At 34.6% G+C, this 27203-nt stretch overlaps 2 protein-coding genes across 2 annotated transcripts; both read left to right on the top strand.

Moving 5' to 3' along the window:
* The first annotated feature begins 4104 nt into the window (after nt 1-4104).
* Nucleotides 4105-5403, top strand: LOC149269348 (ficolin-2-like). Its single transcript, XM_089467140.1, has 3 exons — nt 4105-4258; nt 4316-5124; nt 5195-5403. The coding sequence occupies exons 1-3, from the start codon at nt 4181-4183 to the stop codon at nt 5322-5324; spliced, it is 1017 nt and encodes a 338-aa protein (XP_089323266.1). The 5' UTR covers nt 4105-4180; the 3' UTR covers nt 5325-5403.
* Nucleotides 5404-5784: 381 nt separating this feature from the next.
* Nucleotides 5785-7202, top strand: LOC149269347 (ficolin-2-like). The gene is made up of 3 exons (XM_089467139.1): nt 5785-5940; nt 6020-6882; nt 6948-7202. Exons 1-3 carry the CDS (start codon nt 5860-5862, stop codon nt 7075-7077), a joined length of 1074 nt encoding a protein of 357 aa, XP_089323265.1. The 5' UTR covers nt 5785-5859; the 3' UTR covers nt 7078-7202.
* The last annotated feature ends 20001 nt before the right edge of the window (nt 7203-27203 follow it).

Below are 27203 nucleotides of genomic sequence, written 5' to 3'. Positions count from 1 at the left end.
GTAGATATATTTGAGTTTGACGAAGTTGCAATACTCTACCAGATAGAAATAGAAGAAGGAAAAATAGAAAATATGGTGTAGAGGATTTTATTTATGTTATATACATAGAGTCATATATAAAACAATATATATATTGCACTAGCTGACTCTTTGTAGCCAGAACTGCTTTAAGATAAAAAAGCTCGTAATATTCTAAGAGATGAATGCCAGCGGTAGAAATAGAAGAAATTGAAAATTAGAACTAGAGGAAATTTATTAATGTTTTAAAATGACTGTTGTTGGCAGTTAATCAAGTTTTTAGTTTAGAAATCGAATCAAAATATTTTCTAAAATATTAAAATCTTCTTTAGCTTCACAATATAAGAAATAAATTCAGCGAATTCTAATATATATATATATTTATGAATATTATCGAAGATATATATTTAATGCTATCCATAATATTCTCAAAAATAATATTAGACAAATTCCCAAATATCTCAGTGTAAATTGCTCGACACCCACACGAATTCATCGACTACAATTTCTGCTTCAGTTCAGTTAAGCTTCTTTGCTTCAAAATAATAATACACTCTTTTTCTAGTGTATCTCGGCTCATCAAAGTGTGAGCGAGCAAAACAAAACAATAAACAACAGAGTGCAAAGAGGGCTGCTGAATTGTCAACAAGAGAAACAATTTTCATGCTTGATGTAATGTCCATTTGGAAAATTCACAAGATGCTAACAACCGAACACAGGGCGCTTGTCTGCCCAAAGACCAAGTGAAAAATGCTGAGCTAACAGATGCTCTGCAATTATGGTAAAGAATTAATATAGAAAAAAATAAAAATAAAATAAAATAAAATATGCCAAAAATTCAATGGGAAACTGGCAGAGCATAGTAAAAAATATGAGAGATGCTACCAGAATATATTTAAAGTCATTTACTGCCACATATTAAATTTACAGGGTATTAAAGCATCCACAATGCAGCATAGGAAAGTGAAAAAAGAAAACTATTTCCCTAGAACATATACTGAAAACTAAACAGAAATTTTGTGAGCAAATGGCTGGCTCGTTGCCCGCTGAACAATGGAGCTGCATTGCGTGCAATATGAGTGCTTGAACGAGGACTTCTGCTGTTGAGCGGCGAATAATGGGAATTAGGGAAAGAGTGGGCATGATGAGGTCTAAATGCACTTACGAAATTTCCATTCGCATGCGATTTAACACGGATTCGAGGCAGCATTTTGACTGGCTGAAGATGGCGCCATTGAGAGCCAATTTTACAGTTGAAATTCGATGAGAGCTTTGTATACTCTCTTAATGCTCTCTCCAAAGACAACACTCTTACAGCACTCGTTAAATCCTTCATTCAAGTAGAGTATTTAGCATGAAGTAATTGCTGTTCAAGTTTCAGCGCCACAAGCCGGGGCAATAGACTTCAATTTGTGGGCTTTGGCTTGGGGTCCCAGCGATAGTAAATGTTAGTGCTTGGCAAGTGTTGGAAAATACGCAAAGTGTGGCCAACAAAGCAAATCAACAATTGCACACAGCACGCGTGGGGCTATGCCACCCACCTCGCTGCCGCTCTGACTGGGCAAAATGTTTTCCATTTTTCCCCATCAACCCGGACATTGATGCTCCATGAGCTGGTGCTGTAGCTGCCTGAAGGTCAGGCGTATTGATTATTTCGAATTTCATTAGCTGGCGAGTCAAAGTCAAAGCCGTGTAGAGACTGGAATTATGATGCTCTGCCTGCATTCTTATGCACTTGTCCATATGCTGCACTCTGGACAGACAATGGCAAGGGATAACCAGCTGCTGGCAAGGATACGAAAAGTGCTTGGTCGATTGGCTGGCCGAGTCGGCTGGCTGGCGGATGGGTGGGGAGTCGGAGGTGCTGGTGCTTTCTGCGCTCTCAGGATTTTAATGGGCTTGTGATGATGGTGTCTGGTTAGCGTAGAAGGTTAACACGGCTGCATCACGCAGCTGCAAATGCAAATCCCCTCGGCCCAGACCGGGACCAAGTTGAAAGTTTGAGGTCAAGCGCAAGTACAGAAACCACTTAAAAGTCGCTACGTGCGCCAAGTTGCGGAACGAAAGACGCTGCAACCGGATACAACTTATTGCCATATTGATGTAGCGCAAACTCAGCTGTCAGTTAAATTATGAAAGCAGCCCGAGGAGGCTGCCGAGGCGTTTTATACATAAACTATGCTTTGTGCCGCCAGTGTGCAGCTGCTAATTAAATTCCTCGTAGACGCTGGACTGACCTTGCTCTCACGCCCCCCACCGCTCTACTATTTCCAATTTCAATTTCAAAGTCAAATGTGCGGGGGCTGTGCGGTGGGTGCGGAGGGGGCAGAGTGACTTCAAAGCGCGCGCCAACACAATTCCATACGTTTTTGACCCAATTTATTATGGCCAAATACATACGAAGGCACGCGCACACACATATGCATACATGTATGTAGAGAGAAAAAAATCAAATTAATGCTTCGCACTTCATAAATCGGGCATTGAAAATGAACAGATTAAAGGTCTGGCCAGAGCATTTTCATTTTCATTTTCACATTATATTCCATTTTTCTATTTTCTAAACTAAAAATACAACAAAGTCGCTTTATAAATACATTAGCACCTCAATATGCTGGGTGTGTATATATGTATATATTATATATATATATATAGATACATTGTAGATCTGACATTCAAAACAAACAAGAAATTGTGTGTGTGTGTGTGTGTGTGTGTGTGTGTGTGTGTGTGTGTGTGTGCTTTAATATGAAAAAAGCAGATTAGGCAAATTGGCTTTTTGGCTTAAGGCTAATGGCTAATAGCAAATGGCATAATCTCAGGTGGAAATTCGTGAGCACCTTTTACAATTGAGCAATAAAAATAATCATCTCACATTTAATTTAAATACAAATTTAAATGGCCAACAAGACTTAACGAGATCCTGTTTCACTGAATGAATTTATAAAGATATATAAATAAATATTTATAGAATTGACAGATTTTTAAATTTTGAATTGATGCATTTTAAAATGTATTTAATTTAAACCATGTAAAATTTTATATAAAATAGTTTTTTAATTTATGGAAAATGATACAATCAGTTTTTTTCTTTTAATTTACAAATGTAAATATATGTATATATATTAAATGTCCATTATAAATTTGTTTATTTGTTATTTGCTTGGGAAAAAATGATAACTTAATATGGGATGATAAATATTGTTATTTTTTATTTAAGTTTGAAATCAAGTTTCAAAATATAAAAAAAGAATAAATATATATAAATTTATTTTAAATTGAAATAAGTAAAAATATTTTTGTGGAAATGATAAATCTGGCTGTAGATTTATATTGATGCAGTTAATATACAAATATATTAAATTGCTGTGAAATTAAGGTGTATAATGTATGTTTCTATTATTATTATTATTTTTGTTTTAATATATATTTTTTGAAGATCATTAAAAAATTTATATATAATAATTTAATACAAAATAATTTCAATATTTCAATTTTATATGGGAGCATTTAAAAAATTTAATTAACTTTACTTTATTTTTGGCATTTCATTCATTCATTTAAAATTTTTACATTTTCTATGTATTAAATTAAAATCAAAAGATATACAAAAAATTATTGCAAGCGAACTTTTTAAATTAAATCTTGAGATAAAATAAATAAAATAAAATACAGAAAAACAGAAGCTGCTGATGAAGGCTGCTGTTGCTACTCGACTCTTACTCATCGCACAGAAAGTTTATCTCGGGTTTTATCAACATATTCACACATATAAATATTTATTCAAGCATAAAATGAAAGCTTTTTATGAGAACATACATTAATTAACTGGGATATATTTATATATGTGCCATAAGTTGTTTATATTGAAGACAACTTTAAAGTTCACTGAATGAGTTTTAGTGCAATATAAATGCATTTATATAAATGAATATAAATGTGTGTATTATTTATTTAGAGTTTAACACTTTCTTATCAAATTAGCAACGTGAAAATGTTTTGAATGAAGCTGCTTGATAAGCTAACATTGATAAAGTGGATAAGCGTGAACAAATAACAATTATTACTATATCATATCAAGTCAAGGCACAGCCTCTGTTTAGTTCTCCATTCAAATTCATATGCAAAAGACGACGACGACTTTTACATTTTCACGGTGAAAATGTCGATAAAAGTTCAATGTTTCGTATATATTCTACTTTTGGGATACTTTGCTACAGCAGCTGCTGATGAAAAACCGGTGAGTCGAGCAGTCGTAAATCCACATTGAAATCGTGCTGAATTCCTTCATTTGCAGCTGAACAATGTGCTGCAGAGTAAAACCATTCACATTGTCGATGTCAATGGGAGTGCGGGCTCTATGCAGATAAATGCAACGTATAAGAATATAAATACAGTAAATATTGCAAATGCGAATCAGAGTCTGTTAGCGGATCTCATTGGCACAGGTCTAATAAAATCTCCAGTCGTTCCAGCAGCAGATGTGACGGCAGTCATAAGCGAACTAAAAGCTCAAATAAACAGTCTGAATGCCTCTGTGAACTACTTAGAGAATATGTTGACATCGCATTTAGCCGAGATGGAGAGGCAGAGGGAGAGGGAGAGGAGGCCAAGTGGTTGCTCCGTGATCGAGAATGCGAACAGTGTTCAGGTGATCCAGATTCCTGGCTACGCTCCATTCAGAGTGCTCTGCGATTCGGATGTCGAGTGGATTGTCATACAGCGTCGCTACGATGGCAGCATTGACTTCTATCGAAATTGGCAAGCCTATCGCAATGGATTTGGCTACTATCAAGGTGAATTCTTTCTGGGCCTGGAGTACATACATCAGCTGACCACATCACGGCCATATGAGCTGTACATCGAGCTGATTGACTTTGAGAATCACATGTTCTATGCGCGATACGACAACTTTCTCATCGGCAGCGAACAGGAGCAATATATGCTGAAGTCTCTCGGCACGTACAGCGGCAATGCCGGTGACTCATTGAAATATAATCTCTATGACAAGTTCTCGACGTACGATTACGACAACGATGCTTGGTCGGGCGGCAGCTGTGCCAACTATTATGAGAGTGGCTGGTGGTACAAGTGGAATGCAAATAGGTAACTGAACAACTAGTAATAGCAGATTACCGTACCTAATTACTAACTAAATCTTTCTACTTTCGTCAAGTAATCTCAATGGCAGATATATGAAGGGTGGCGAGAAAAGTGTAAAGGGCATCTGGTGGTACACGCTGAATGGCTACTATTCGCTTAAATCGGTCGGAATGTTCATTAGACCGAAGTACTCTTTACTCTGAGCTTAGCATACAAAGTAAACTGATTAAAAACTGATTAAGTCTGGCGAAAATACAAATAAATTATTCGATTTACAGTAGAAGACATGAAACATATGTTTTATTTATTGTTATTTATTTATTTTTTTTAATGAGTTCAGGTTATATTGGTTTTATTGAAACGTATTAAAAGGCCATATTATATATATTTATGATCGATGGCATAAACGACTCCGATTTAATTTTCATTCAGTCTTTTATCTCCTTGAATATAGAATGTTTAATTGATATGGATTTGGATATATGCTAGTCAATCATTCCCAACAGCAGTTGTACTGGGTATCTCTCAGTGCTACGCTCCTACTGCGACTTGAATCGTTCAATTATTTGAAATATAATCGCCCCTACACTGAACCGGAGAACTTTATTGTTTATTGCAAATTGTTGCATAAGCAAAAACAAAATTTTCATAACTGTCTGATTTTTTGCTGTATAAAGCGAATTCGTTGTTCAGACTAACAATATTCGCGTGCTTCCAGTCGGTCAGTGCACATCGAACATGAGAGCTCTAGAATTGTGTATTTTAAAGCTTTTTCTGCTTACATTATTGGCAGATAGTTACGACTTTCAAGAAACTGATGTAAGTACAGTATATTTTACAATATCTGCAGTTGTTATATTTTTTGTTATATATATTTGCTTGTTTATATAATAAATAGGCCAACTCAACTGAGACATGTAATTCGGCTTGCCTACATGAGATGAAACCTCTGTTTAAGAGCACCCGAGAAACAAGCGAGCAATTAAAAGCTTATGAGGCGTCCATGCTGGAAAAGGAGAAGAAAATTGGGAAAATACAGAAACAGCTAAATGCCATTCAAGTGCAGCAATCAAAGACTAAAGATGACCTGATGAAAGAGTTTAGCAAAGCTCAAGCTGAAGATAAGAAATCAATCGAATCGATGAAAGCCCAATTGGATGCCAATACAGAAACTCTCAAGGTAATACTTAATGAAATTGCCAGCTTGAACATTTCAATTTCCGACTCGTGCTATAAAGAGTTGGCTAAAGATCAGGCCATAAATTGTATGCCCTTCGAAGACTCCTGCGATGTCCATGATATATTTATCAGTGGCTACGGCAATGCCTCTGTGCGATGTAACGCCGATACAGCTGGAAGCGGTTGGTTGGTGGTGCAGAGGCGCTTCAGTGGAAAAGTTGATTTCTACAGAAACTGGACTGAGTACAAGCAGGGCTTTGGCGATTTGAATGATGAGTTCTTTATTGGACTTGAGGCACTGCATCATTTGACCAAATCTCTGCCCTACGAACTATATGTATTGCTTGTCGATTTCAATGACAATGTCCGTCACGCTCGCTACGACAACTTTCTGATTGGCAGCGAACAGGAAAAGTATATGCTTAAGTCACTGGGCACATATACCGGAAATGCTGGCGAATCATTGTCATACAATCTGCATGACAGCTTCACTACCTATGACCGCGATAACGATCGCTGGCCTCAAGGCAATTGTGCCGTGTATTATCTAAGCGGCTGGTGGTACAACCTCTATGGCAACAGGTAACACAGGCTTTATACTCGATTAAGTTGAATACATTTATCGCCAATATCTCATTTCATTGCAGCAACCTCAACGGGCGATACTTTAATGAAAGGGTTAATAGTGAGCAGGGCATTTGGTGGTATAATTGGCAGGGCTATTATTCATTGAAGGCCGTTCAGATGATGATACGACCCAAATATACATCGATTTAAAATTAAGAGAAATATCAAATATTGATTTATAAAATATATATATTTAATTTTGCTTGTTTTTACAAATATAAAATATATGATTTTGTCTAATCTATCAATATTAATAAATATTTTTTTAAATTGTACTACAAATATGTTTTGATATTTGGAGCTTATTTATATTTCTATATAATTACAAATTTATATATATTTATGTTATATTTTATTTTTATTAATTAATATATTTAAATATTGAATATATTTTTCAGAAGATATTTACTTTTATTTTATCTATTTTACTTTTATTATTATTTTTTAAATAACTACAATATCAAAATAATAGTCTTAGCATATTAATTTACAATAAATTTAATTTTTTTTTTAATTTTTTGGTATATAACCAAAACGCTTTTAAATGTAAAAGAATATATTACCTATGTGATTAAAAAATAATTCTTAGTTTTTAATATTGTGAATTATATTTTAATCTAAAATATGCCAGTCTATTGATATGCAAGTGTGATTGATCTCTCTGTATTTATATAATCTAATTATAATCTTTATTACGTGATGTGAGGGGAGAGTGCCGTTCTTATAGATGTTCTTGATAGTTCACTCAAAAAACACTTTTTCTCAGCAACAAAATGTTAATGATTTTATTGAATCTGACCTTCAGACACTGCAAGCAGTCTATGTAAGAGTCAAAATGTCTATACGCCGCTAGCTCATTAAATTATTCAAAGACATTTAACAACAGTATATTCGAATAATAATACAAATGTTGTTTAAAAGGCTTAAGCAAGGCGAAACAAATCCTACCTTTTAAGTTTATATTTCAACTAAGTTCTCTTAAACAAAAGCTCAAGAACATCGTATGGTCTAGTCTCTATGAGAAGCATCAATTGAATATTATGTCTACAAGACTTAACAATCGTATCAAAGCAATATCGTCTCTGCAAATCATTGAAACTGCTGCACTGTTTGACATTTAGTCAAACAATTATGTTCCTTTGAACAAAGTCTCTGTCAGTTGAAAATATTGTCTACAAGGCTATCGAACGAAGCGTTGCTCTGCTCATAAAATCATTCTGAATGCATTAGGGTTCAATAGGTGCTTGGGGCCAAGGTTATTTGCGCGTCGAGCAACTTTGCATAATCCATAATTTTTGCATTGCCAATTGCTCTTTCAGTTTGGTGGCAGCTTTGACACTCACACACACACATGCACATACATGCACACATACAGACTCATATAAGCACACACTGGGCACACCCCTTTGGCTGCTTCGCAGAGCCAGCTGTTCCGAGCCAAAATTCGCCAAATGCGCCGTTAAGGAAATTGCTCAAATTTTGCGGCCAAATTGAAAAGTTCTTCAGCAATTTTTTTGTGCACTCTTCTTTTTGCAATTTTTTGTTCTTGTCTAGTGGGTGGACCAGCGCTGGCAGCACTTGTTGTGGTTTGTGTTTTATTATGTTTTATTCTACACTCAGCTTTTTGAGCGCATGGCTGCCTGATTGCCACCATTTCGATACTTGACTGAGCAAATTGAAAGTTTTCTCCATTTTGTTTGTGTGCTCGCTGGAAATTCTGTGGCCATTCGCCCGTTGCAGCACTCCATTTTCATTTTACTGTTAATAATATTTTTTTCTCTTTCTCTCTCTCTGCTGTTTTTGCATACGAACTAAACTAAAAATTTATAAACTATTTCGATTTGGTGCGCAGTGCCTTTTCTCGCCGGTAATCTGCTTCAGTATCAAATTGCTCAAAAGTGCAAAAGTTGTTGACTCGACCAATAAATTTGTGAATCGCTTTCAGGTTTACTTTACGCTAGCTGCAGTAATTGGACGCCAAGTCACGCCTCGGCCATATCAAACACGATGCATGCCAATTTAAGGCAACCACAAATCACATCGCATCACAATTGCAGCCAGTTGATTGAGTGTTATATTCGGTAAGCGAAACGATCCAAAATGAATTTGAGTAAGTTATAAACAAGGAGAAGGCATAAGTGTAATGCAAAAGAAAATGAAAGAATTTTAATAGTAGGCAAAGCAATAATATATTATTTATTTTAAAGAAAAACTTTGTAATTTAAATATTTTGTTGAAGAAAAAAATAAAATAAAAAACAAATTTAGAATAAAATTGTTCTCTGTTTTAGATTTGCCAAATAAAGTCAATGTCAGCAAAAATATACAATAAAATATCAATACATATAAATAAATATTAAATATAAATATATTGTATATAAAATATTAGCATGAGTTTCCTCAAATTATTTGCTTAACTTATATGAAAATATTTATATACTCCTTTTATAAAACTAAAGTAATATTAATTATCTTTTTTTTCGCTAATGAAACATTCCAAAAGTCTGCAGAATAGTTAAACTTGGCCTATTTAAACTAATAAAAAAATCATTAAATATTCCTTTAGCTTTCTCTCAATAATCTCAACCAAATCCAACAATTTCAGCCCATACGAAATCCGAAAATGTAATAAGAGCTCCTGCGATTCAACTCAGAGTTTGCTTAATATTTTATCACACAAATTGTCGGCTTTGCTGTGGCCCAAAAACTCGAGTCACTTCCATTGTCCTCGGTTGACAGGTCGAACTCAAATCGATCAGGGCAGACGGCAGAGGATGGCGCCATGTGAATGAACCTTTTGGTCAGTCGACTTCCGTAAACAAAAGCCACACTAACTGCTTGTCTTCCTCTCGGTCAATGTTTTCACTGTTATTTTGTTTCCTCTCCCATAGCTCGTCCTTTCTTTCGTTTTGGCCTGGCATTCTTTGGCATAAACATGCCTCAAATATGTTGGTCATATAAATGGTTCACGTCATGCTTTTAGGCAGCCAGCGCCGCCTAAAACTGCTCAGCAAAAAAAAAAAAAAGAAAGAAAACGAAAGAAGTTGCTGCCAATGACCAAGTCCACGTAGTAAATAACTTACGAGCCCAGTGGGCATGGCCAAGTAGAGCCGCCCACATTGTACTTGTACGTGCACTTGCTCTGGGGCCCCCAGCCATAGTCATCAATTACGTGAAGTGCGTGAAATGTTACACAAATTGCAGGCGTTAATAAGACGCTCCATGGCTCTAGCCTCTTTTACTCTGGGACAGCTCAAAGGAGCGTCCAAGTGGGCCGTCAACGGCATTGATTGAATGAAATGGTAAAAGGCATACAAATTGCAGCTGATTAAACGCGTCGCACTTAAAGCACAGCAACGAAAGCCGTAAAGCCAAAAAACCTTGGACTCACATTTCAACGGAACGAGATAGCATCTTAATTACCCACCCAAAGCAAACAAACAAACACATACATACATATATATACACACATACACTATTACATGCAGTAATATCAGCAAGTCATTGACCCAGCCGCAAGAGCAGAACATTTTGGTCAAGTCTTTAATATTGTGCAAGGAAATGCTTAGACTTCCTCACAGATTCAGTTACCCATCGCTGATGACGCTGTTCATATCGTATTTCGATATTGTTGGGAATATAAGTATGTGCTTGAAATGTAAATCTAGCTTATCAACTGAAAAAAATTTAAGCTAGTTTGCAAATAGTCGAAAAATTAAATAATTATATTAAATTAGTTTCATATGCTCAAAGGGTATCTTTCAGTTGCGTAAATTTTGTAAGCTCTTTAATGTTCTGCTGGTAAATGCTTTATAATTGCTTTCAGATTCTCTATCTCTTTAATGAGATACATATATATGCATAAAATATATATGAATTAAATAATTAAATAAATAAAATTAATTAATAAATAAAATATATAAATCAGTGCATATATATATATATATGAAAAAAGGCCCAAAAGTTTTTAATATTATAAAAAAAATTAATTAATAATTAAAATATATAAATCAGTGCAAATAAATATGAAAAAAAACCAAAGGTTTTATAATTATAATATATAAATGAGTACAAATAAATTTTTTTATATTTTATTTTTATTATTTATAATTATTATTATTTTTGTTTGTGAATATTATTATAAAGAGTTTTTGTTTTTTCTACCTTCAAGTCTAGTCTCACAAAGAAAGTTTTTAATTTATATATTCAAATATTTAATTTGCATATTAATATATTTAATACTCTTTCTACCCACAGGGTATCTTTTAGTCGCACCAGCTGACCTGGTTTCTATTACTAAATGAGTTTCTTTTAAGGCGACAAAACGATAACAATTTCCTGTTTGCGTAAACTTTACGCTCTCACACTTTCGCGCACTTTCACAGCACTGGCTAGAGGCCGTCGAGCCTCGGACCGCAAACACCACAGTAGAAACGGAAAACATTAATTACATAGACCACACAAACACACACACAAAGTTAGACTCACTCACTCTCACACACACACACACAGTCAAACATGCCGACTTTGGCACACTTATTGTATAGAGACTCTGGCTGCACACCTGGGCGTATACGCAACAATGACAACAATTTGGGCCACATCGGCTGCCTACAATGAGCACTGCGCTCCAGCTCGCTCCGTTCCCTCCGCCTCTTTAGGCTATGCGCCTGTGTGTGCAATTCAGTTTGTTTTTGTGCCTCGTCTCTAGTGCTTTGCATTGTTTGTGCGTTCGCAGTTATTTATACGGGAGGGCGCCACACAAATGCGTCAGCCTCCATTTGGGCTGCGTGTGCGCCACGTTCTTCGTTTTTTTTTTCTCCTTCCTGATGAGCATTTTATTTGCTGACCATAATTGTGCCAGGCCTGGAGACCACCAAAGATTTGTCATTGCCATTTCAAGACAACCATTGAAGTGTTGAAACGTGTTTTTTGAGAGTTTCTCATAACAAGCTCGCATACAAGGAAAACAAGTGGAAATGCTTTAGCACGGGTGCGACTTGAAGATATTCTGCAAGCCTTTTAATTGAATCATCAATCAATCAATCAATACAAACAGAATTGATTCTTTCTTTTTTTCTTTTTTTGGAAATTGATATAGGAGGGAAATTAAAGACTACCTTAAAGTAGTTAGATAGCTATAACGTTTTTAAGCAGAAATATATTTGTTAAGTTAGCTAAGTTAGTGGGATGGCCTTAAAGGTATTATACATAAACATATATATTTCTGTATTTTCTGATATACCGGAGCGCAGAATGCCGTGAGCATATGAAATAGAATTATAAAAAATAAAACATAAAATAAAATATGCATTAATATATGTAAATATAAACTTAATTTATATAAAAATTATATTTCTATAAAATCAAAATCTAAAATTGAACATTTTATTAAAAAATTATAAATACATATATGACCAAATATACAAAAAGCAACACAGCCATATTTTGATATACTAAAAAATACTTAAAAAAAACAGTAATAAATAAATAAATTAAAAATTAAACCAAGTTCATTTTTTAAAATAAAAAAAAAAAAAAAAGAATATATTAAAAAAAAAAAAATAGTAAAAAAAAATATATAACTTTTATTTTATTTATATATCATAAATATATTTAGCTAAATTTAAGTACGAAATTAAAGGGATATTAAATCTTTCCCTTTATCAAGAACTCTACTAAACTTGACTTTATGTGAAAATCAGAATACTCTTGTATATACATATATACAATATATATAACATTTATAGCAATAATAGACCTACCTCCGTTAAGAAAAAATACCGCACATGAGCCTCAACCTTTTTTAAGAGCTCTGCCAAAGTTATCAAACAAATACATGCACACATACCCTCTTCACCGACCCTCTTCGAGGGTATTATTGTAGTGCTTGTGTGCCTGCCTCTAAACACAAGTATTATGTTACTTGTAATGAGCTTTCGTTTCATGACATTTGAGTGGTTTCGCTTGGTCAGCTGCTTTTTTCTATATTTAATTTGTTTTGTTTAGAGACAAATTATTGTGGGTTTTGCTTTATTACTTTTATTTATATAATAATTTTTGTGTGCTGCATGATATATTGATTGATAAATTCGAGGAAATTTAAGAACTTTTTCTTAGGATTGCCTAGTTACTCCAAATTGCTTTCATCTCGGCGCAATTAATATAAGAATTTAACGTAATGATTACGAATTAATTTCTACAGATTTACAAGCATGTTGCGGCGTCTTCAGTTGCAAATTAATTAAACAAGCTTAAATTAATTAAAAGTTTTACAGCACTTGGTGTGTGTGTTGGTTAAAAGACAACTTTTTTTTTTTTTTTTTTTTGTTACTTCTTGCTTTTTTTTTTTTTTTGCACGTTAGCATTTGGCAACCTCATTTGAAATCCCAGCCGCGAATTGCGTTGAAAACTTTTGCCAGAATTCCAAATTAAAAGCGAAAACCAAATGGGACTCATATACACATACAAGAAAAATAGAAAGAAAAAAATTTAGGCTCCCAAATCATTTCAACATCAACCGAAACGAACGCCTCAAAATAGAAAATATGCAAAAATAAATAAAAATGCCAAAAGGCGATATCCATAAGCCGTGGAACGAGCGCAGACAACAATAAACGAATGGGCCAAACGAATTGGACAACGGTACAAATTCTCCCCGGCTCACTCGCTCGGCCATTAGTCATTATTGACACATTCCTTCCGCCTTTTCCTAAGCCACTTCGCCAATCTGCCCCAGCGTCGATTCGCCAGTCTCCAATTTGCTGTGCACTCTGAGCGGAGTTTTTTTTTTTTTTTTTTTTTTTTTTTTTTTTTTTTGCGGCAACTGAAACTGTTTGCTGCTGCTGCTCTTAAGTGATATTTCCGCTTGAGTTACCATACTATTTGTGTTTATCTTCCATATCGACTGGTAGACATGTTTCCCATATACATATGCGAGAGTAACTGACTTCCGAAAACTTTGCATTTGCCTAGCTTTTTATTTGAATTGAGATAAGGCCAAAGGCGCATATTATTAAAATAATAGATTAACTCAGAGATAAACTCTTTGCATGTATGTTTAACTATAGTATAGTCTCTATTTTCTAGAGTATTTCGTAGTCGTTATTGACATTTTTAGCAAGAAATAGAGAAAATGCTGCTGGTGTTTGCTTTCCTTGCGTTGGCGGATTACAGTTCAATGATGTATGCTGTTAATTTGCCCAACAACAGATGAGAATCTCAACTTTCGCCTAAACAATCAACAACAACAACAGCAACAACTACAAAACTAAAGTTTAGTTTTTGTAAGGCTTAACCATTTCATGTTTAATTTAAGGCCAGTTTGTGAGCAGGAAAAAGTTTAAGGTAAAATATTGAAAGTTTAAACAAGCAGAATGAAACTCGGCTGAGAAATAGATTGTGAAACTGATATGTTAATTACGCTATTAGGTTTATATTTATATTACATATTCCTGTTAATAGTTTATTTAAATGTATATACTAAAAATATGAATATAAACAAAATATGACGGAGCTAAAGTTCTGTAAAAGAAATTGATTGATGGGTATATTTAGGAGCTTTCAGGATTCCAAAATGTATATATAATATAGTCTATAATAGCCAATAGCACAAGGAGAAATATCACTTCCAATGAGAAGGAGAGCTTGAATATCTCTTTTGCTCAGTACCTCACATACTTTTTAGCATGTATTTGTATCCTCAGCGCATGAGACAAGCTTTCATTGATTTATATTTATATGAATTTTAACGGTATTTATAAGTGCAAATTTTTAGAAATTATTCTCTAAATATGTATATATAGCAATGGCTGATTTACATAAACACAAATTGTGTTCACTCAAGAGCTGCCCTCACTTCTCCTCGCTTCATTCAATTTTTAAGCAATTATTTGCGCCCAGGCGAACAATGAACTCTCATTAGATAAGCGAAAAGCTTAGCACACGATTAAACCTTAATCATTTTCGACTTAATTAAATTAGGTATTTACAAAATAGATGTGAATGCCATAGCAACAGACACGAGCTGGCGCAACAATGTGTGCATAATGTGCCAAGCTACCTTTGCTGTGGATCATTCAATTTTAATGCCCACTAAGTGCAGATTTCAGTTCAAATAACAAATAACAACAAATGCTCCAAATAGTTATACACCCACACACGCATACACACACATGTGCACACATAGACGATTTTGTGTATGCATTTAAATCGAGTGTAAATGTTTATTTAATCGAGCACCGAGCAAAAAGCGAACTACAGCAACAGAGTTTATTGTGAACCCAATTAAAGCAACGCCTCGCTGGTTAGTTTTGTTGGTTTGGCTGGATCTGGTTTGTTGGTTGGTTAGCCTGGTTTCCTGGCTGGCTGGCTCTGGGTATAGATGGCAACATAAACACACACACACACGACAAAAGCGAAAGCAAAAGGCAGTGCAGAAAAATGTTGCCGATTCCTGTTACAAAATCAACTAAAACAACGAACACAAAAGAAGCCGCTAAGTAAACACCCAACATTTACAAAAGCAACAACAGCAGCAACAACAACAAATATTACAAAGTAAATAGAATGAAATGCCAGTTAGTTGCACAGTTGTTCAGTTGGCCAAGTTGTTCACATTGTTCTTGGCTTGTAAGTTTTGCCGAGATACAAAATTGCAATGCTAAAGTACGGTTAACAGTGGCTCGCCTGGCAGTAAGTCGAGCGTAGCCAGGCAACGATAATAATAAAGAGCGACTCGACAAAAGGCCAGCGCGCTTAACTAAAATCACAGCCTCACCGGATTTTCTACAGGTCATGAATTTGTCTGCCCCTGCGCCTTGTTGCGCTTAAGTAGGAAGCGAAAATATTTAGCATAATTAAATGTTACTTGAAATGCCAAAATAATTATTAAGGTGACAGCATAATGAGTTGCCCAACCACCCACACCACCCACAGCACCCGAACCACCCAGCACCACTCAGCCATGCCCAGGCCAGCAAGTCAGCCAGCCCAGCCAGTCAGCCGTGCTTTACGCAGCTGTCTTCAAAATGGAAATTGATTGAAGCCCGGCCGGATGGCTGTAAGTAATTGAATGCGAAAGACGGAAGTGGGTCGCACGCGGCGGCTGCGGCCCGAAGGTCAAGTGGCAGCAGGTGCCGAAGTGTTAAAAACAACTAAATATCCTCAAGGTATTGAACTGCAGACACGAAATTAACACCTACCAACAAAGTTGCACCACTTTGACTTAGCCTCTGCTGCTGCTCCTGCTGCTGCTGCTTTGACTAGTCAGCTCAATATTCTGGCCAAGGCCAAGGGCTGCGGCTGACTTTTAGGCCGGCCGACTACTACAGAGGCAATAAATTTCAGCTGCCTCAGACATATCTGAAGTGAATAGACAATGCGCACTCAAATCAAATTCAAAGTCCATATATAGAATTTACTACAGACTAAATGTTTGTTTCATTTCAATGAAGACTGGGTCAGGTGTTCATAGAATGTGAAACAATTAATTTTCCCTTGCATGCATACATTGAAGCGTGCATAGCCTAAGGCCCATGAGGCGAACGTTTTTTGGCTTAGATAGCTTTCAAAGGTTTGTAGTTAACAGAACAATAAACAAGTCTTTATCTTCTAAATGCGAAATTAATGCTGTGGGCGTTGCTGAAGAAATTCAACTCTGTTAACAATACTCGACTAGAAAATACCTAAAGGAGAGGCATAGCTATGGACGAACTTTTTATTATATATGTATTATTATATATATTGACGCAATATTATTGAGGTTTTATATATGTATGGGGTATATCAATCAAAAAGTATATCAATGAATAAAATGAAAGCATTCATAACTTTTAAATTAAGATTAGAAGACTTACTTCACGAATATTGTTAGTTTAGCAATATCGTATCGTAAGTCAAATTGAAATAGAATATAGACATATAATATCAACAAAATACATATATCGCACGCAGAGTGAATGTCGTATCGTAATTAAAATCTATATTGAATTGTTGGCTAAACGAATATTGTAAGGTAAGTAAAACAAATGTCCTACCGAGAGTAAAACGAATACCGTATCGAAGGTAAGAATATAGCATATAGCAAGTTAAACGTATATTATGCCGTAAGAAAACTGAATATCGTAAAGCGATCAACGTGACGCAAATAAAACGAATATCGTATCCTAAGAACACTGTAAGTAAACAATATCGGAAATTATGACGAATATTGTATTGTATGTTTAACGAATATCGTAAAAGTGTAGTATGTAAAATGAATATCATACTGTAAGACAAATAACATCACAGGTTAAACAAATAGCATATCATAAGAAACCTGCGAATATTATATTGGAAGTAAAACGAATATCGTATTGCAAGTGAATATCGTATTATAAGAAAAATTAATTAAATAAATAAAAAATATTGTATAAATTGAATATCGTAGCGAAAGTCGAACGACTATTGTAGAATAAGTAAAGTGAATATAGTATCATGACAAAAACAAATATCGTAAAATGAATACCGTACCATAAGTAACACGAATATCGTAACGTAGGCTATGCCCAATCCACGACTATTATTCCTCACAATGTACTCAAATTTAACACGTTTTATAGAAGGGTATTTAAGGTCTACCGACCACCTACCTTAAGCACTTTAAGTGGGCATTTCAGGGCACAACGCAGTTAAGAAGCATGCTGAATGCTGTGAAATATAAATTGAAAGTAAATAGACGTCAAGTGGAATGTCGATGTAAAACTGCAACGTTAGACATGTTAGAGTGGACCAAAACCAAATTGCATTGCTAAACAGCAAACCCTCTCTGCCCTCTCGTCAATCGCTCTCTTTCTATTTTATGCCAACAATCCGCATTTGGCCTCAATTTTATGAAAACATTTATGACACATGACGTTTGTACGTAATGTGAGAAATCTCAGCCATGTCCTTGACGAGTCGCACAAAATCGATTACATATATTTGGTGAACGCCAAGAGATATGCACAGACCACTAACACTACGATTACACTCGACAAGCCAATTCTTTGCGGTCTTTGGTCTCTTGAATTCCAATTCAGCTCTTGAGTTTGAGCAAATTTGAGTCATTAAATTTTGAAGAGGCTTGAGAACAAGTTGGCACGTTTCGACAATTCACGGCAACTCGACAAGTATATCAAGAGGTAGTAGCTAGGGACCGGGTGACTATTCAAATTGCGTAAAATGCAATTAAATGGCGCCCGAAAGTATGCCGCAACCTTTTTGGTAGCTTATGCTAATGCATAAATTAGCTGCCTAGCACAACAATTAAAAAAGTTCCATACTAAAATTAGACATTAGATTTGATGGCCGTGCAACTTTTAAATTGCTTGTGATATTTCAAAGTCCAGACGGCAATTATCCAATGAGCCCAGCGAGATACGTATCGAATGGCAATCAACGGGTTTTATTTTTCGGTAATTAAATGCGGCCAGGACTCTGAATGCTATAGTCGGCCGCACTGACTGACAGCAAAGCTGATTTTGTTCTTGTATGCTCCCTTTTACACTCGCTTCCGAGATTTTAAATGTGTTAAAGGAAAAAAGTTGGCTTTCAGTACAGAATGAAGACGGGCATTTAGATTTACTTGAGCAGTTTGTGAAAGGCAAATAGAGGTGTATAGAGTTCAGCATCCGAAGTGTAACCTATTAAATAGTACTTTAATTCATTTTTATTATTTTTTAGTTTATTTTAAAATGTAGCATGCTTGAAAGTATTCCAAAAATTAATAGTCCATTAACAAACAGAAAATCCTTAACTAGCAAATCTATAAATATCTCTCTAATAAAAATGAAAAATTAAAGAATAGGTAAATAAATAAAATAAATATATAAATAAATAAATAAATTAAGAATAATAAAATACATGTATAAAAAAATAATAATTAAAAGCAATTAAAAAAATTAAAATAAAAAAAATTAATGAATTAACAAAAAAAAAATTAATTAACTAAAATTTAAAAAATAATAATAAAAACATAATAATAATAAAATAATAAGCAAATAAAATAAAATCAATTAATATAGGCTCTATATGAGCAACTTTTAACTTGACTATGACACCGATAACACTCTAAGGTTAGGTCTACTTCTAATGCCCAGCCCTATATAAATGCTTATCAAATATCGTAATTTATTAAGCGCTTTTCTGATCCAATTTCTTTCACATATTTTTTAGATATAAACAGATGCAATAATATATTTTCTTTCTGTTTAATTAGCAACCGTTTGCTAATGAGCAGCGCATCTGGCAGTCGGAGAGCCACACTTCTTGTGCTGATTATTCTGCTGGGCCTGACATTTATTTCAGCCATTACTCATACGCACCGTTCGACGCCTGGCAATGGCCATTCGATGCCGTCCTCATCAGCTCATTGGCTTACGTGATGGTCCGTAATTACCCAACATAACAGTTAATGAATGACTGACAGCAGCAAGTAGAAGATGAAGCAGAAGCTGCTCCTATGATATCAACATTAAGTAAGCACGTAACGTGACTTCTTCCCTCTCTGAGGAGCAGACTTTGGAGAGCTTTTTAAGGCTCAGCTATTGATTTTTGAGCATTAGATATGCAGTTATCTATGAATTAAGTTGAGGTTTTGCGCCGAATTAAATCTTCAATTGAAAAACGCCGCAGTGGTATTTTGTTACTTATTAAATTTGCTTACTTTTTTTTTGGGCGCTGCCACTTGAAATTCAATTAATTAGGGCAATAGGCTGAGGGAGGGGGATCCGGGGAGAGCACTGACAAAGTTGACGCTTTATTTCGGCACGTGATAAATTAATTTAAGCCAAAAGCGTTTCGTGTAATGTTTGCATATTGCGGTGCTGTCCAGGTGCCTCAACGACATGGGCGTGGCCACAGCACAGTAGTAACAAGTTTACAGCGCCAGCCGCGTCGCGCCACAGCTAATTGAGTTGCGTTGCGACCAAATTGTAATACCAACAATTTTATTTCGCAAATGAAGTTGGGACAGCTCTTGGCCATTGCGCGCAATCCCATGTCGTCCCTAATTACCAAAATATTTGAATACTAAATGTAGAAGAGTGCGCATCGGATCGCCAACACCAACAGCAACACCAGCAACAAAATCAATTGGGAGCACTTTAGAGCTGACCTCTAGCCCGGTGCTAAATCAGGGCTGGCTGTGAACCTGAACCCAGCTCAAGGCCTTATTCGCACTCCTGACAGCTCAATTTAGTTTGGCCCACTAATTAAAACGCAGCACTGACTGCGCCCTAATCAGCGTATTAATCTCCGCCTTAGGGCATAGACCGGAACATAGAGAGGCACAGGCCTGGTTGGCCTTTGAATGCCCCACTTTTGTTAATATATTTTATATATTATTGCTAATCTATTCTACCCTTATATATTCTACACTAATCTATTCTAGACAAATAAGAAATTTTTTTTATTGTTATAGGTCATGGTATACGTTATTATTAGGTCTATAACGGATCTTTTCGGGAGCATGTCAAGAATTAATCTTTAATATTCCTTTTTATTGTTAGGTATATTGTATTTTTATATAGTAATTTCTCATTCAAACTATATATGTATAATATATCTGAGATCATATCTATTTGATATAACTTAGCAAATAATGCAACTTAATTATTATAAATTATTTTCAATATTTTTAAATAATTTTAAACAAATAATTAATTTTTACAATAATAATATTTTCAATATTTTTAAATATCCATATCCAAAAGCGCATTCAAATTTCGAGGTATTTCGCCCACTTATCTCTGTTTTTTTTTTTTTTTTTTTTCTTCTTCTATTTGACGTAAAACAAATTCTATGGAATTTGTTTATTGTTGTGATTTTTTCGGTGCTTTTGTCTAATATTCCGCCTGACACGAAATATTATTAATTGGTCTAGACGAGAACAAGGCAGGCATGAAACTCAATGCGTAGCTATTAAACATGAACGCGCACAGATACTTGAAACTAAATTTTGATATGGGGCGCGGACCATGCGCACGGAATACCAAAGTCAGATTTCTAAATGATTAACAATTATGCTTAAGCCCTAAATATATTTAGCTTATTATGAGATTTGCTCAACAGCAGCGGCATTTGCATGTAGGCTGAAAGCTGAAAGCACTCGACTTAACTCTAACTCCCAGCGGCATTTTATGTCAAGTCTGACGGGTTCTGTGTTGTGGGACAGCTGTCTGCACTTGCCTGCCAGAACTTAAGCTTAAAGTCAGTTTCTGGTTTTTGTCACTGCAGCTGCACATGACACAGTGTCAGCAAAACGTGTCTGTATAGCCTATTTCATTGTGATTTATACTACTTGAAATGCGCTTGCTGCATTAACTGATTTGCATTTGAAAAGTAAAATAGGCTAAACTGCCATTGTCTACAGAAATATATATAAAAATATATTTTTTATTTATTTTACTATATATTATTTATTATTTATTATATATGTATATTATTTTATTTAAACATTTTATATTTCCAACTTGAATTTTATTTGTAGCATTTAAGTTTTTTAAATTAATTTAGTTATAAAAATATATTTTATACTTTTGCTTTCGATATTAAATTTATTTCTTTTATATATCTACATATCTTATCTATATAAGATATATTTCTGTCTCCCCATTTTTCCATATTTATATATGCATTGTTTCTAATTTAATTCATATTTCTTTTCTACTGCTTATTTATAATTTTCCTATCTACATAGTTATCTTCGATTAATCATTGTTTCAATTTTTTACAAAAATAAAGACAGCAGTCTCTGGATAATTCGTATTCCGCTAAATCGAAAATTGCGATAAATCGTAAAAATTCTATCCCCTTGAAAGAAATTCGTTCTCAATAATTCTCGATAATTTGAATTTCTGTGTACATCGAATAAAAACTGATTCAATGCCATTTCGAATTATCGGGATTCTACTGTATATATTATATTATCTAGGCCTACCTCTCCTTTTATCTTTTTAATATATATCTTCCTCTATTCATTTCTCAAATTTATATCTCTAATTAAATAATATAAATAATTTGTTATTATAAATATATAGATATATGCTTCTCTCTTTCATTCACCATATATCCCAAACCGATTCCCTTTAAGCCCAGTATTCACAATACACATACAATTTTCGTCTGCTCTGTACATACCATAAAGTTAAACTTATGAAACCTTTTAAATATAATTTTATATAAAAAATATCTACATATTATACTGCAAGCTCTCTCCTGCTTTTCCATTAAAAGTCGACTTCCGTTAGCTACTGTACAATTTTCATGTTAAGCCATGCACTTGGGATGTTTTAAGTCTGTGCTCAGCTCCTTAAGTGAAGTTTAGCCACATGTTAATTAATTGCAAGCCGCTGCATTTTGGCTCAAGTTTTTATATGACTTATTAATAATGTAGTAGCTGCCGCAATGTTTGCACCGCCAACGCGAGCACCACACAGCCGCATAAACCACCGCAAAGCGCACACACACGCACACACACACACATATGTAGCAAGTGCTATAACCATTATTATATATACAACATGCATGCAGCACGCGCTGTTTGGCCACGTAGAGTGGAAGAGTAGTTGACTCAACTAACAAGAGGCAACTGCATAATGAATCTTTAGTATTGCGGAATAGTGTCTACATTTTTGTACTATGCCAAGGAGAGAGCTTATTTCTAACACACACACACACACTCATATCTACTTGTCACTTCGCTCCTAATTAATCGAATTCACAGCTACACATCCTTCGATTCCCAATTAAATGCAATTTGAGTGATTCGTCTATGACATCATTGTCAAACGCTCAAGCTGAGTTGGAACAGCGAGTGTATATCATGAATATTCATATATGTGTGTGTGTGTGACTCCCGCTGCCCTAGCTGTACAGCGTCTATTGTGTGTGCCCATAAAGCCAGCCCTGCCCGCCCCCCGTTTACCAGCCCTATGCCTGGGGGCTATTGTCACACATTGTCGTCCCCATCTTGGCAAAGTTTCACGCACACATGAGCACACAAATGATCACAGTCATCGGTAGTCAATGCAAACAAAGCGAGCAGCAAAGCATCCACGAAATACATCCTGAAATATTCATAAACATTAGATGGCAATATACATGTATATGAATATGCTTATGTGTGTGTGTGTTTAGGTCTAGTTGCATGTCAAATCACAGCAGGAATGCTAAGACTACCGGCTAATCAATTGAATTCTCAGTTTCTCTCAGTTTCCGCCGTAAAGTGAAATGAGCTGCAGGATATTTCCGCTGATATATGCACGCTTTTAACTTTAAGTTAGATTCATATGCAAGACAAATCCTTTGATGTATGCAAATTGGATTTATGACAGCTTTTTTAAGTTGAGCTCAAAAATTGCTGCCATAAACTGGTCTGCGCGCTTGCTCTAATCTATATACTATATACGGTCTATACGACTGACTTGCCTTAACTCACCTAATGCAGCTCATATTCATTTTAGTACTGCTCAAGGAGCTGCTTTTCCATGCCAAAGCCTCCAGCTGGGTGATATAGTATATACGTATTACGTATATCTAGCCGTAATATGTCGCGTTGTCTTATGTCCCATTCTCACCTGACGACATTTGTTAGTGCTAGTTTTTGAGTATGTAAATATTATCGGGTGTCTTTGCTAGCTTTTCGCCTGTCACTCTCACAAACAAATAAACACACAGAGAGAGAGAGAGAGAGAGCGAGAGGGAGACGGAAGCAGGGAAGCCGAATGATAAATGGATTTTACGCTTTTACGAGTTGCTTTCCATGCGAAACGAAAAAAAGATACTCGCTTCGTTTTAGCTTCTGATAGATATTTGTTTGGCAGCATCTGCAGCTCAGTTGGCTCGAGCATAATATATGTTTATATGAAATATGATATATATATATATTATATATATTTCATGTATAACTATTCGGATCATTTTATACACAAGCTGACAGATAATTGCAGCATAAATTATTAAACTTATACAAATAGTTAAATAAAAATGATTTCTATACATATTTTATGAATTTATTTAGAGCAATTAAATTAATAGTTTGCATAAATTTATATTTAAATCGAAATGAATACAATTTGTGTTTATTTTTTCGCCCTCATACATTCAAATGAGTTAACGCTAAATTTAATATTTAACAGAGCGTAAATCAATTAATTTACTCAAATTGCCGCACAGCCAACAAAAAATATACAAAATAAACATAAAAAATTCATCGAAATGTAAATATTGGCATTTTTGCACAAGTCTATTTATTTGTTTTGAAAACGTTTTTAATCCAGGTAAAAGTGCAAAACACATAAAAGCGAAAAACTTCAAATCTTTAAATCAGATTTACCAGCCAGGCAAAGCTTTTCAGTCATGATATTTCTGTATGCATGTGTGTGTGTGTGAGTGAGTATATCTATTGGATACATTTTGCACAAGGCCCAACACGATACTGCCATTAAAATGATTGAGCCACAAAAACCAAAAATCCACAATTCACCAGAAAATTTGCCAAGTAAACGGATTAAATTTCTCGTTTTTCGCATTGCAGAAAAATCAAAATTTAAATACAACAGCGAGATACCCTGACAAAAGCTAATCTATTAAGTGAAAAGACTTTTGCCCTTCGATAAAGGAATTTAGATAATTATAAGTAAAATAATTAGAGTAAAATATTCAATTTATTAAGCAAATATATTTTTATTTGAAAAAAAAAAAGTAATACACTTTAATTGATTCAATAATTTTTCTTTATATGTTTATTAAATTGAAATTTGAATTAATTAATTCTTTTCTTTATTAAATTTTTGTACAATTTTAATAATTTTCTATTCAATCAATTTTTTAATTAATAAATTTTATAAAACTATTTTTTCATTTTTAACGACAAATTTAATCTTATATTGATTTTAAAATGTCTATTCAAACAAAAAATAATAATAATAATATTTTGTTACCAAAAAATTATTTGCAAATACATATAAATATAATTTATTTTATTTAAATTAATACTAAAACAATTTAAAACCAAAACTAAAAAAAAAAGAGAAAAATTAGCGAATAAACATTTTTTTATAAAAAATTAATTTATGGTTATAAATCTAAATTATTATTTTCAAAAATTATTATTAATTATTATTATAATTATTAATTAATTATTATTTATCAATTCAAACAATTCCCCTGAGTTAATTATTTTAAAAAAAATTGTATAAATATTAAACATATACGACACATTTTCTGTTCAAGCTGAGATGCTTCTCATTGAGAGAAAGAGTATATTTATAAAGTCTTGTTACAATATCGTAATCAATTTAAGCATTTCAAATATAAACAAAGTTCTCGGCAACGCCGGGTTAAGTTTGGATGTTTGATTTCAGCTGGGGGTGTGGCTAAGGGAGGCGAAGCGGGCGAGTGGGCGTCTTGTGCAATTCAACTGCCAGGAAAACTTCGTCAGCCTGACGCGTTTCCGTCTGACAAATATTTGCGTGCAAAAATTGTGTTGAACAGGAAGCGAAAGAAAAGAAAGAGAAACAAAAATTATAAGAAAATATGTGCCCAGAGAAAAATGTACAGTAAGTTATGCTCAGGTGAGATGAGTGCGCAGGCTGATATGAATAAAAAATCCAACTGAAGCTGAGCTGTGTGAGTGTGCTAGAGCAATCAACGTTGCTTTACATATGCACACACACACACACACATATATAAATATATATATATACACACTCAGTCAGTCATTCAAGAGAAGGCAGAGTAATTTACGGAAATTATGCTAAGCTCTTAGCAGATTTGATTGAAACAGTTTTGCATAAACAACAAACGCCGGCTAATGGAGTGCAGTCTAGGCGTATAATTATTATAAGAGAATCTAGCACATATACTACATTTAAGCCTAACTGATTGCCACATGCAAATAGGAATTAGATTGAATTACGCATACGCCATGCGTGCGCCCAAGCAAATGGCAGCTGCATACGCTGGCGTTCACGAGTGACACTTGAATTGATGGATGAATGTTTAGCCAGCTCTCGTCAACTGATTGACCCGTTAGCCACAATAACAGCAACAGCAACAGCAACAGCAACAGCAACAACTACAACATCATCATCATCATGGTGTCAGGCAACAACAGTCAGCTGCATGGCGCTATCATTATGGCTATCACTGGCAATCCAGTGATAAACTGCAAGATGGCTAAACATCATGAAGTCAATTATATAATGACGTCGCTAGTTAACGCCTCGCCCGGCTCGATGCGTCGACCACTTGACATGCTCGTTACAATTTATGGTTTGTTTGTATTGACAGAAGGAGGGTCGCCTGGCTGTTGCACATGCCAGAGAAGTCTTCACTCGCTTGGCGGCGCCACAATTTGACGGCATTTGCTGTTCACTGGCTGCAAAGAAATTGCTGAACCCAAATAGCTGTCAAAATAATTGTCGATGGTCGGATAACTTGCGAGGCTCATAAACCATAACACAGGTCCATGCCAGCGCATGTCAATGGATATAAAATATAAAATTAGAAGAATATCCAGTATTAATTGGAAAGTGAACTTTATGTGGGCAATGAAAATGGAAACTTGAAATAATATGGTGCCTGAGTCAAGTCTTATAGAATAAGTATAGAAAACCAACAAGAGTTCTTTAAATGGAATATGAGAAATCACTTGCATATGTATTAGTTGAATAACTTGTTGAAAATATATTTGAAATTAGCATTTACATAAACATTTAACCGAACCACAACGTTTTTACTCTCGCTGGCATTGCAGCGCCAATATTAATCCAGCACACCTAACATAACTTTTTTTCTTCTATATAAAAATCCTTCATCATAGTTTAAGAGTGTTGATGTGATCTAAATACAATATAATTGCCAGTATATTTATTATATTTATTTTATTCCATTTTTCTCCGCAAAGGGCAAAAAAGAATTTTTAAAATATTCGTAGTTTTGAATTCATCTCGTATTAAATGTATATATAATCCGAAGATCTTATGTTAATTAAATCCTGTCTAAAAACGAATGCAAACTATCGATTATTAATGATAAGTATAAAGAATAAGTGAATAAAAAAGATTAACATAGCTCGCGAATAACTGTTATATGATTAATCTGGCTGGTTCTGGTTGAGACAGCATCCGAAATAATTATGCTCTGCAGCTCCCGCTCTGAGCAAAAGCCTTCGGTTTTGATTTTCGGTTGAGCGTTTTGGGTTGACAGACTGTCGCTCTTTATACGATCATCAATTAGAGAGTGATACGATAG

Source organism: Drosophila arizonae, chromosome 4 (assembly GCF_054131065.1).
Source record: "Drosophila arizonae isolate 15081-1271.41 chromosome 4, UAZ_ARI_1.0, whole genome shotgun sequence".
In the NCBI taxonomy this organism is placed as follows: domain Eukaryota; kingdom Metazoa; phylum Arthropoda; class Insecta; order Diptera; family Drosophilidae; genus Drosophila; species Drosophila arizonae.
This window is presented reverse-complemented; position numbering and strand designations above follow the sequence as displayed.

Excerpts from the sequence above, each read along its gene's own strand:
- LOC149269348 (XM_089467140.1), top strand. The coding sequence starts at position 4,181 with ATGTCGATAAAAGTTCAATGTTTCGTATATATTCTACTTTTGGGATAC. Across the intron at positions 4,259-4,315 it reads CAGCTGCTGATGAAAAACCG|CTGAACAATGTGCTGCAGAG; the intron begins GTGAGTCGAGCA and ends CTTCATTTGCAG. Across the intron at positions 5,125-5,194 it reads TACAAGTGGAATGCAAATAG|TAATCTCAATGGCAGATATA; the intron begins GTAACTGAACAA and ends ACTTTCGTCAAG.
- LOC149269347 (XM_089467139.1), top strand. The coding sequence starts at position 5,860 with ATGAGAGCTCTAGAATTGTGTATTTTAAAGCTTTTTCTGCTTACATTA. Across the intron at positions 5,941-6,019 it reads ACGACTTTCAAGAAACTGAT|GCCAACTCAACTGAGACATG; the intron begins GTAAGTACAGTA and ends TATAATAAATAG. Across the intron at positions 6,883-6,947 it reads TACAACCTCTATGGCAACAG|CAACCTCAACGGGCGATACT; the intron begins GTAACACAGGCT and ends ATTTCATTGCAG.